The sequence below is a fragment of the Herpailurus yagouaroundi genome, unplaced genomic scaffold (assembly GCF_014898765.1).
Source record: "Herpailurus yagouaroundi ecotype Mexico unplaced genomic scaffold, PumYag 188, whole genome shotgun sequence".
NCBI lineage: Eukaryota > Metazoa > Chordata > Mammalia > Carnivora > Felidae > Herpailurus > Herpailurus yagouaroundi.
The window spans coordinates 35,526,583-35,538,426 of record NW_024412419.1 but is presented as its reverse complement, the minus strand read 5'-3'; the positions used below and the strand labels follow the sequence as shown (position 1 = coordinate 35,538,426).

At 38.7% G+C, this 11,844-nt stretch overlaps 1 protein-coding gene across 7 annotated transcripts in view; it reads right to left on the bottom strand.

The window, feature by feature from the left end:
• Positions 1-11,844, bottom strand: part of MTA3 (metastasis associated 1 family member 3) — a 221,566-nt gene that overhangs the window by 112,993 nt on the left and 96,729 nt on the right. For all 7 annotated transcript variants that reach the window (XR_005797288.1, XM_040496630.1, XM_040496628.1 and 4 more), the window contains exon 4: positions 5,825-5,951. Coding sequence is in view for 6 of the 7 variants with exons in the window: in XM_040496630.1 (XP_040352564.1) it covers positions 5,825-5,951 (127 nt within the window). In the remaining variant the exon portion in view is untranslated. The remainder of the gene's footprint in view (positions 1-5,824; positions 5,952-11,844) is intronic.

The window sequence follows — 11,844 nt, the reverse complement described above, 5'->3', positions numbered from 1 at the left end:
TCTTTCTTTCTTTCTTTCTTTCTTTCTTTCTTTCTTTCTTTCTTTCTTTCTTAAACATTTATTTATTTTTGAGACAGAGAGAGACAGAGCATGAATGGGGGAGGGGCAGAGAGAGTGGGAGACACAGAATCGGAAACAGGCTCCAGGCTCTGAGCTGTCAGCACAGAGCCCGACGTGGGGCTCGAACTCACGGACCGCGAGATCATGACCTGAGCTGAAGTCGGACGCTCAACTGACTGAGCCACCCAGGCGCCCCAAACTGACAATAATTCTTGAAGAAAACAGCATTTTGCAAGAAAATATTTGAAAAAATATACCCCTAAATTAGAAACAGGTCTGCTGGGGGCACTTGGGTGGCTTAGTCGATTGAGCGTCTGACTTTGGCTCAGGTCATGATCTCATGGTTCATGAGTTCAGTCCCCACGTTGGGCTCACTAATGTCATCCTGTAGGCGCAGAGCCTGCTTCAGATACTCTGTCCCTTTTTCTCTCTGCCCCTCTCCCACTTACGCTCGCTCTCAAAAAAGAAATAAAATATTAAAAAAAAAAAAAAAGAAAGAAACAGGTCTGCTATCAAACAGTACGTATAGTTAATGATACTAATTTACTACTACTGGAGAAGGGAAGATAAAGAGGAGTACTCTCAGTGGATTTCCATCTACTCTGTCTTCATCAGAACCAGCCATGTTGAAGATGAATGCAAAATGGCATTTTCCCTCTCTAATGCCCAGATTTGCAAAGTTTAAAATAAACTTCTACCCATTATATGTCTAATGTGTTTTCACATTTCAGAAAAAATGGAAACGTAGAAAACCATAAAGAAGAAAGTTGCTTGCATTTTCTGATATTAAAACAAATCTGAAATCTCTCAAATGCCAAATTCCTATTTACATTCATGATGTAGATACATGCTTGCTAAATGAAAATGATCTCCTTTATTCATAAAGTAAAGATCACTGACTAAACAAAATAAAACAATTCTTCAATAAACATATCAGTATATACCTCTCCACAAACTTGCATCGAGAACTCTGGTTAAATAAAATCCACAAAGTAGAACTGTTAGGTCAAAGGATATGTACACATTACAATCTGGTGTTTCCGATTATACTAACACTCAAATACGGGAGAGTTATTGATCTGTTTCCCTACCCTCACAAACAATGCACATCGAGACAAGAACTATGGTCTTCCATGCCTCAAATTTTAACTCTTGTTCGCTAGAAACTTCCATTCTCCCTTTCTCATGGCTGCTATGTACGGCTCAGAAATTCACTTTATTCAGTGACAGTATATACACAAAACAATTTCCTATCCTCCTCTGCCTAGTCCTCCTGGTAAAAGCTTGATGTTGACTCTGAGTACCTCACTCTCCCTGAGAGTCCTGAGCAACCTGTGATTCCAGACATCCAATCTTTAATTCTTGTGAAAGGAGAGAGGCACGCAATCTAAAATGTCATTTATGATCAGTAATAATTAAGAAGACATTATTCTCTTATCTGTTGATGATTTTCATTTCCTCAAAGATAACAAAGTTAAATGACAACTATGCAAGCTTCAAATTCTGACTGGCTATTTTGTGCTGTGCTGTGTTCTGCAGTAGGCAGGAAAAAGATAAAGATACCGACCTTCAAGAATCTAACACTCTGGGGCGCCTGGGTGGCTCAGTTGGTTAAGCATCCGACTCGATTTCAGCTCAGGTCATGATCTCATGATTCATGAGATCGAGCCATGTGTTGGGCTGCTTGCGTTTCTCTCTCTCCCTCTCTCAAATAAACTTTCAAAAAACAAAAAAGGAATCTTACACTCTAAGACAATGTCTAGACAAACCTAGACAATCTAGACATTATACCTAAGCCATAAGATTTTTATCAGCTGCTCAAGATACTTTTTCAATTGAATTAAGAAAGCTCCTTGTTTTGGACGTGAGGAGACCATGCAGAAGCAACAGGGTACCACATAAACCATGAAAAGTTTATTACACATTGTGGCTACAGCCAGTCTTCCACAGAGCAATAATGGTGATTATGATGGTGGTGATGTTTATATTCTGGAATCCTAACCTAAAATTTGTTTAAAAGGATAAGAATATAAGGCTTTCTCCAAAGCACCCTGCCATTAAAGGACTGCTTGAACACTATGTGCACCTATGTCTTTCAGACTTATCCTACAGCTGACATCACATTTAGGTTCTGGAATAGGTTCTCTGGACTTCCTAAAAAGCATAGTCAAGGGTTAAGCAATGAGGTAGACAGGATCCTTACCACAGATGCTCAGAAAGAGGGCCAGGTCTGCAACACGGATATAATGGTTTACCTACCACCACTTACTTTTCATAACGAGACAGACTTAAAGAACGAATCATCAGGTCCAAAAGCCCTTACTACAGGAAAAATTTGAGGCCAATAATCAACAGGTACCTAAGAAAATGCTTTTAAGACACAATGAAGCGTAACTTCAAAGGCTGTGATCCAGATCCCAAGGTTGGCAAACAGGTAAGGACTGGCTCTTTTTACATGACTGACTACCTGCACCAGAGGCTTGGAAGAGACATTAACCATTACACGTACGATACTGTAATTAGCTTATAAAAGGCCAAGCTCTTTGTGTTCAAGATGTGGAAAAACTGACACTGGAATACATATAAGACACATCCATGACTGAGGCACCCAATCAAGTAAGTAGTTCCTACTTGCCACCACATATCTAGCATTGTAGCATCATCTTTTAGTATAATAGTACAGTCTATATGCTTAACTTAGTTTTTAGTTTAGTTCTGTCCATTTGACCTGAACATATAAATAGAAAACTTATGTGAAAAAATAAAATATCAAAGAACCTACCTATCCAACAAGTAACTCAACAGCTTTGTTTTTAATCTCTGATGCTTTTCTAACACTTACAGTCATATATACATCGTAATGCCGTCTATCTGCAGCCAGGTGGTCTGGTTCAATTTCTCAATCTGCCATTTAAACCTGTGACACTGACAAGTTACTTTATCTTTTTGTGCTTCAGTCTCATCTGTAAAATGGGGATAATAACAGAACCTACTTTCTAAAGTGATTGTGGGGATTAAATAAAATACATATAAAACAACTGGAACAATATCTGTCACAAAGGTTCAATGAATGTTAGAATTTTTGAAAGCCAAGTTCAATAAATACAGTCTATCTGTGAGACTGAATACAGTATTATATACCCATAACAGGTCTAGCAGCTGCATAACAATTTTACAGTGCTTTAGAGTGTCTGTAGCGTATAAGCTATTACTAATGACTTAAGGCACCATGCATGAAACATGCTGCCTTGCTCCTTACCAACACCACCGCCCAAAGAAGTGTTCCAAAGACACTTTCATTGTTCAAGTCCTATCTAGCTCACAAACACAAGGTGAATCACTAAGTGTCCAGAATTGTCACAGTCCTGGTTTACTCTCTCTCTGCCAGAGGAATCAGAAGGAACAAAGAGTGGTCTCCATACCACTTTGAAAAGCTTATACTATCCAGTGAGTATTGTTGCTCACACACTACAAAGGCATTCAAGAATGTTTTCTTCTACATTCCATGTGGCACTGAGGAAATTCTGGGCACTTGATAATGTCCCTGGAGAATAAAAAGCCAGTATTCACCGAATTACCGCTCTTTGCTGCCAAAGAACAATGGGACTTGAGTAATTTTCTCCTGTTATAGCAGAAATAGATAGGGCATGACTTCAACATTAGCAAAATGTGAAGATCACTCCAATGTGTACTTGTTCCATGCATCAGCCTGTGGGCTGGTCAGCATGGCTCCAGGCTTTGGCCGGAGACTATCCCTAACCCCTACCACTTCAGCTGTTAGAAAATGAGAGCAGATGAGAAACAGATGAGAAAGAGTGGCTCTGAACTATGCCCTCTCAACTTGGAAAAAATAAAAAAATAAAGCCTCAAATGTTTAATAATTCAAAACAAACTACTGGTAAATGCACCCAGTAAACCCCTTGAATTTCAAAGACGGGGGACCTCACCTTATTTATCAAGCACTTAGTAAGGGCCTTATTCTAGAATATATTCAGGAAATATGTTCAACAGGGACTGAATGAATGATCATGTATTCTACATAATTTCTATGTTCAACACACGGGTGTCTTGCTAATTATATTCCAATATACTCTCTTAGTTCTATGGATGACAAAAAACACATTACTAGTTTTTCCATTCCAAGCAATCTGTTAAAGGAAACATTACTTATAAACAGATTCTAAGCTATCAGGACGGTAAATTAAAAATGTACTTTCGTGTTTTGGGTACATTTTTAAAACCATTTGTCAGATTCTCATTCTGGCAGGATTCTTATGACTAGCCACATTACTTCTTGAGCTTAAAATGAATCTGTAGATTCTAGTTTCTTCCAATTAAGTAACAAATGCATATGGCTCTCGAACATTATTAGTTATATATGTCTTTAAGAAAATTATGAAATATGTTTTCATGTTCCATCTGGACAAAAATAACTTACTTTCCTACTTCTTAAAATACCCCACTGGTAGGTAAAATGACTGTTTCCATATTACCTGGCCAGATCCAGATTATTTTTTCCAGCAAAGGACCTAGTCACACAGAATACACTAACTCTAGCCAATCTAAATACAGTGTCCCCTAAAAAACCTAATAAAGCAATGCTGTGATGTTAACTACTAAGATCAAGTTATTTCTGAAAAGATTTAGAGCACGAGGAATTCCAGTATCTGTCATACATTTTCTGCTTTAGAAAATCTGTGTCCGTTTCTGAAAAGGGAAATATGCACAAACGTCCTGGGAGATGGGTGTGTGTCTGTGTGTGTGATACGAGGACCAAATCACAGCTTAAGTCTCCAAATCTGTCTTAGCCTAAAGAAGACAGATTCAGTACCCACACTGGGGGTTAAAGAAGAGGGGCCAATTTTTGAAATAAAGACTTAATACCCTGTGATTCCTTATATAAACAGTTGTTAAGACAATCATGACTGGTAGAGAGGTGAAGTAAAGAAGCAAAGATTGTGAACAAAAGTTGAAGAAATTTCTTTAACACGAAGGGGACAAAAACCCTGCATCCCCTCACATGCACCACCCCTGCACACAGCGACACACACTTGTTCCCTCTGAGTGAAACACACCCCACAGTCTCTCCAAGGTTGACTAAATGCCAAGTTTACCTGACCTTGAGGGTCAGTAATTGTACATCTTCTAAGTTCAAACATTTTGTTAGACATCCGAGATGTTTATGCTTGAATTTTACCACTTCCAGCATATCATAAAAGATACCACCATTCATCTACAGCCCCCAAAACGACAAAATGTTTTCACTTTTGCTTACCGTCAATGCATAGAGCAGATGCAAGTAAGTAATAAAAAACAGAAACTTTTTCATCCCAGAGTTCCTCAATAGAAAATACAGTCTACAAAACCAAGAGTCACCTGCCTGGGAACCAGATCTTGTGTTTCAGTTCTGGAATTCTAATCACTGACTCCATAATGTTCTAGAAATCTGGTGAAGACCAGAATTTCCTAAAATACTGTTTGCTGGATACTGTTCTGTAGGATGCTAACGGATACTCAAATAAATTGGGAAAGTCTGGATTAAAATAAAGCTAAAATGGTTACTTTACTTGAAAACACTCACAGGGCTTTAATATGGTAGTAACACTATAAATTTCCAAGATAAAATTCCATTATGAGATCTAGAATAAACTAATTTGAGCAAGATCATGAAAGAGTTTGGAAATGCTTCAAAGAAGGCTGTTTTGTATTTTTTTCTGTCACAACATTATTGAATACTTCATATCAACTTCTAAGAAGTTCTTACCTGATATGTGTTGCAGGCAGAGATTCATACTGGCGTGACAAAAAGAGCTCTCTATGTTTCAACTGATGTTTCTGTTTATCAGTCAAGTCCGCCTCAATTGTTGTTTCAGATTCTTCCTCAATTTCTTCTACACAAATAAAATTCAAAGAATGCATTATTACAAAGCACATTATCTACCTGGAAATTAAGACAGACCAACCTTTCATTCAATATTTTCTTCAAACCAACTGATGTTATTATTTTTTATTTTAAATTTACATATTTAATTTGTTATTTGAGTTACAACCATAAAATAACATTAACCAGGCCACAAACAAAGATGAAGAATTCCAATTTTAAAATGGCAGATGGGGGCATCTGGGTGACTCAATCAGTTAAGTGTCTGACTTTGGTTCAGGTCATGATCTTGCAATCCCTGAGCTGGAGCCCCATGTCGGGCTCTGTGCTGACAGCTCAGAGCCTGGAGCCTGCTTTGGATTCTGTCTCTGTCTCTCTCTCTCTCTCTCTCTCTCTCTCTCTCTCTGCCCCTCCCCCAATCATGCTCGCAGGCTCACGCACTCTCTCTTTCTCTCAAAAATAAACATTAAAATATTAAAATAAAATACAATTAAGATGTACCAATATTTCAATGACAGTAAAAATGGAAGCAATAACGACAAAAACTTTTGACTAAAAAAGGTTTTAGAAGATGGAAAGCAGATAAAAACAAAAGAAAACAAAACAGCAAGTATACGCTTAGCCAAGAGAAGGAAGTGACAATCTATATATGTATAGACAGATGCAAGGAAGAGGCAAGCGCAAAGCTTGAGGTGCCTTAACCCCCAAGATACCAAAAAGTACAGTGAGAAAGGAGGAGGCGAGAGACAAAGCCAGGAGGAAAGGTTGAAAGTCCATCTACAACACTGTAACTAAATCCCAGAATACTCTATTTTAGAAAGAGAACAATCAGAAAACAAGAAATAAGATAATACTTCTTAATTTGATAACACAAACAAAAAAGCTAATAGAAGGGTTATAAGGTACTAATTAGGAAATCTCCCAGAAATTTCAACACTAAGACATAGAGATAAATACGTGACAACCAACAGATTTTAAAAAATTAAAAGATACTTTATAAAGTCCAACATCCCAGGAATAAAAGTTCCAGACAGAAACAATAGGGAAAACACATTTCATTATCTCTTTTGGTGGGGAGAGGGAGTGGAGGAAGACTTATCAAAGAAATGATTCAAGAACATTTCCCCTTACTGAGGAAGAGGACCATCCAAACTGAATTTCTGGCACACTTTATTTAAGTGCTAACATGAGATCACGAACGCTTACAGAAAAGAAACATAGGTCACATGCAAAGAAACGAGAATCAGTGTGGAATTATACACGAATAGTAATACTATTCCATCCTAAGATGCTAAAGCAATGCTACCCAAGAGGGAAAATGACAGTCAACCTAGAACCATACTTGATTTTTTGTTTTGTTTTTAATTTGAGAAAGAGAAAGTGCACACATGAGCAGGGGAAAGGAGCAGCGGGGCAGAGGGAGAGAGAATCCCAAGCAGGTTCAAACTCAGCACAGAGACCAACATGGGGCTCAGCTCTGGGATCATGGCGTGAGCTGAAATCAAGAGTCAGACACTCACTCAACCGACTAAGCTACCTAGACGCTGTGCTTGTAAACTGTAAATTATTTATCAGTCTGGAAACAGAGTAAGAACAACCTTTCTTTCATTCAACCAAGATTTATTCAGTGCCCATACAGGCACTAGTTGAAGTGTTGGAAACAAGCCATGAGCAGAAGTTATTGAGAAGCAGCGTTGGAAGCAAGGGACAGGAGACAGCAAAGTTTTACATAAGTTTTAAAAAAACTGTATTTAGGGGTGCCTGGGTGACTCAGTCAAGCATCCAACTTTGACTCAGGTCATAATTTCATGGCTCGTGAATTCAAGCCCCAAGTCAGGCTCTGTGCTGACGGCTCAGAGCCTGGAACCTGCTTCAGATTCTGTGTCTCCCTGTCTCTCTGCCCCTTCTCCACTTGCTCTTGGTCTCTCTCTCTCTCTCTCTCTCTCTCTCTCTCTCTGTCTCTCTCTCTCTCTCTGAAAAATAAACATTTAAAAACTAATATTAGCAGCATCTGGGTGGCTCAGTTGGTTAAGCTTCCGACTTCGGCTCAGGTCACGATCTCACGGTTAGTAAGTCTGAGCCCCAAGTCGGGCCTTGCACTGACAGCTCAGAGCCTTGAGCCTATTTCAGATTCTGTGTCTCCCTCTCTGTCTGTCCCCTCCCCCGCTCACACTTGGTCTCTCTCTGTCTCTCAAAAATAAATAAATGTCAAAAAAAATTTTTTTAATTACAATAGTAATAAAAATTTAAAAGCTGAATTTACTAATCTTATTAAAGGGGTGTCTGGGTGACTCAGTCGGTTAGGCGTCTGACTTCAGCTTGGGTCATAATCTCACAGTTTCTAAGTTCGAGCCCCATGTCGGGGTCTGCACTGACAGCTCAGAGACTAGGGCCTGCTTTGGATTCTTTGCCTCCCTCTCTCTCTCTCTCTCTCTCTGCCCCTCCTCTGCTGCCCCTCTTCCGTTCACACTCGCTCTCTCTAAAATATACATTAAAAACAAAATCTTTTTAAAGAAAAAAAATGACCAGTGTCATTTACAGATATAATTCAAAATAATTTTAGATACAAAAATTTCTTAATATAAAAGCTCTCAGGGCTCATAGATCCTCTTCAGTCTTACTTGGACCAGACTGTGTGGGAACACCAGGGGCACTGAGGACTCAGCCAATAATACTACTGGAAGGGGGTGGCGGTGGGGGTGGGGGGTTGCTCTTCATGCAGGAAGAGTTTAAGTTTAGGACTCAGAGACTTTAATTTTGGGACACTGATAGGCAACACACACACACAGACACAGAGAAATATATACACGTGTGTTATATTTCTCCCTATTCTTCTAAGTTCCTATTTGGGGACCCAGAACCACAAAAGGGATTTTACCACATATAATTCTCTAGTTATAGCAGAGCTTTTGAACTGCATAAGGATAATGAATGGGCTAAGCATCAGATCTTTTCTACAGTGCTTTCAAATTTTTAAAACTCTTTAATTGAAAATGAACCTGAAAAACTGACTTAGAGAAAGATTCACCCAGCTCCAAAAAAAGACTAAAATGATTTAAAATTCTTTGAATATTCTTTTTAATGAACTACTCAAACAGAAACACAGCCCTAAAAGAGCCATTTACTTGCATAGGCATTTCACCAGTGGAATCAATGAAGTTACTGCTGCATTAGCAATATCAGCACCAGCAAATACCACGTATCAAATTATACCCTTTACTTAATTAGGATTTGATAAATTGTTGTTCTGTAAAACACAAGCTAACTGAATTCTAATGTGTACCCTGTACAGCTGAAACCACAACAAACTTTACCAATAAGAGCAGCAAATCTTATTCCCTTATACAACCTCTGACTGCAGGGTGAAAAGGCCTAGAATCTCTTACGTGCAACCACAACAAAAACCGAAATCACAACAGTACCTAAAAGTCACCTTTCAAAATGTACTAGTTAAACTTCATTTACCTATTTTTATAAATTTACATTGGCTTCTGAATAGGAATGATTCTCAAGCCATTAAATCCTAAAAACATTAAATGGTCACAATGGCAAAACAGGCATTTAGGCAATGAAAAATTTAAAAAGACCTAATATAATTATCATCAGAAATTGAGTACATGGTAATATATTCCTAATTTTTCTTAAACCGTTTTACCAAGCTGATGAACCATCAAATTTGCTACCTTCTAACAGTTACTGAAGTATAAGTCCCATACTCTATACAGTGGTAAGAGAGATTGATACCAAATTAGTTACTATACTTTCTTTACAGCTGCAAAACTTTCCATACAGTTTATTAGTAATAAGGCACTGTCTGGAAGCATAGAGGGGAGAAAGAGTAGAGAAGGAAACTGAACAATGGGGATTGTATAAAATTTTAAGGAGCAATATAAATGTCACTATCCTTAATACTGGTACCTTCTGGGACACCTGGGTGGTACAGTAGGTAAAGCGTCCAGCTCTTGATTTGGGCTCAGGTCATGATCTCATGGTTTTTGAGTCCCGTGTCAGGCTCCATGCTGACAGCACAGAGCCTGCTTGGGATTCTCTCTCTCTCTCTCTCTCTCTCTCTCTCTCTCTCTCTCCCCCTCTCCCCCTCTCCCCCTCTCGCGCCCGCCTGCTCTCTTCTCTCAAAATAAATAAACAAACTTAAAAAAATACTAATATCTTCTGTTTTAGTAGTATGGGCCACATAATACACAACCCACCAAGGCTCTTACAAATTTCAAAGTTTTAGACTGCAGGATGAGAAAGAAGCCATGGCCAAAAATCTCAGCAAGGCTAATTACACATGCAGGCTGAGAGGGGATGGGACAAAGTGAGTACAAACACTGCCCAAGAAGTGGGGATCAGAGAGCATATCAAACTAGCCAAATAGTCCAGAATATCAGAACATCCAGCTATGGGATTTGGGAGATCAGTCTTCTCAGCAGTAGGTTACAATCAGGAACTTGGGCAAAGCTCTAAAGAATGGGCATGTGACATACACAAGACCAGAGCCAGCCAGTGATGAATTTAGGTATCTGAACAAGGGACAGAAGGGAAGGAAGGAGCAGTCATTACTGATTCTAGGTACTTCTGGACTTGAAACTGGGTGTTCTTCAGAATAGACTGGCATTCTAATAATTCCTACCAGTTAGTTGGGAGGTGTGCAGGGGGAAGTAGACAGGAGGAGAGCCCTCCACAGACTTTTCCCAAGCTTCCTTAGGTCTCTATTTTAATGGAATATCAGCCCACAATGATAAGATGTTACTGGTACAGACCGTACAGAAAAGCAGGTGGTTAAAAATTTGTCTGTAGATGCATTTAACAAGTATCCAAATGTTTGAAGGCATATTATTGGGACTGAAAATAGCTCAGTATTGATGTAACTCAAGTTTGCCTAGTAAGAAAAAAAGTTCTGAAAAAAGGAATAAGCAAGTTGAATAAAATTAGAAGGATTTTGTGACAATTGAGATTTCAGGAAACTATCTGAAGGAAGAAAAACAGTTTGACAGTTTAGAGACAAATAATCAGTAAAGAAAAATCAGTTATATTTCCATCATTAGCAATGAAAAATCCAAAACTGAAATTAAGAAAACAATTTCGGGGCACCTGGGTGGCTCAGTCGGTTAAGCATCCGACTTCGGCTCAGGTCATGATCTCACGGTCCGTGAGTTCAAGCCCCACGTCAGGCTCTGTGCTGACAGCTCAGAGCCTGGAGCCTGTTTCAGATTCTGTGTCTCCCTCTCTCTGACCCTCCCCCATTCATGCTGTCTCTCCCTGTCTCAAAAATAAATAAACGTTAAAAAAAATTTTTTTTTAAAAAGAAAACAATTTCATTTACAATGACACAATAGGAAAAAAATACTTAGAAAAATATTTAACAAAGGACAAAACTTGCATACTAAAAACTACAAAACACTGTTGAAATAAATCAATCAATAAATGGAAAGACTACGTTCACAGACTGAATGACTTCCTATGGTTAAATGGCAATTCTCCCTAAACTGATCTACAGATTCAATGCAACCTCTACCAAAATTTCAGCGGTCTTTTCACAAAAATTGACCAACAAACACTAAAATTCATTCGGACATATAAGTGACCCATAATAGCCAAAATAATTTTGGAAAAGAATTTAAAAGGACTCTCACACACTTCCGTATTTCAAAGCTACAGCAAGACCGTGTGGTATTAGCATAAGGACAGGCATATACATCAGAGGAAGAGAGTCTAGAAATAAGCTCATACATTTATGATTAATAGATTTTGGACAAAAGTATCAAGACAATTCATTCACGGGACGCCTGGGTGGCTCAGTCAGTGTCCGATTTCAGCTTAGGTTCCTGAGATTGAGCCCCACAACAGCTCTAATCTAATAGTGTGGAGTGGAGCCTGCTTGGGATTCTCTCTCTCTCTCT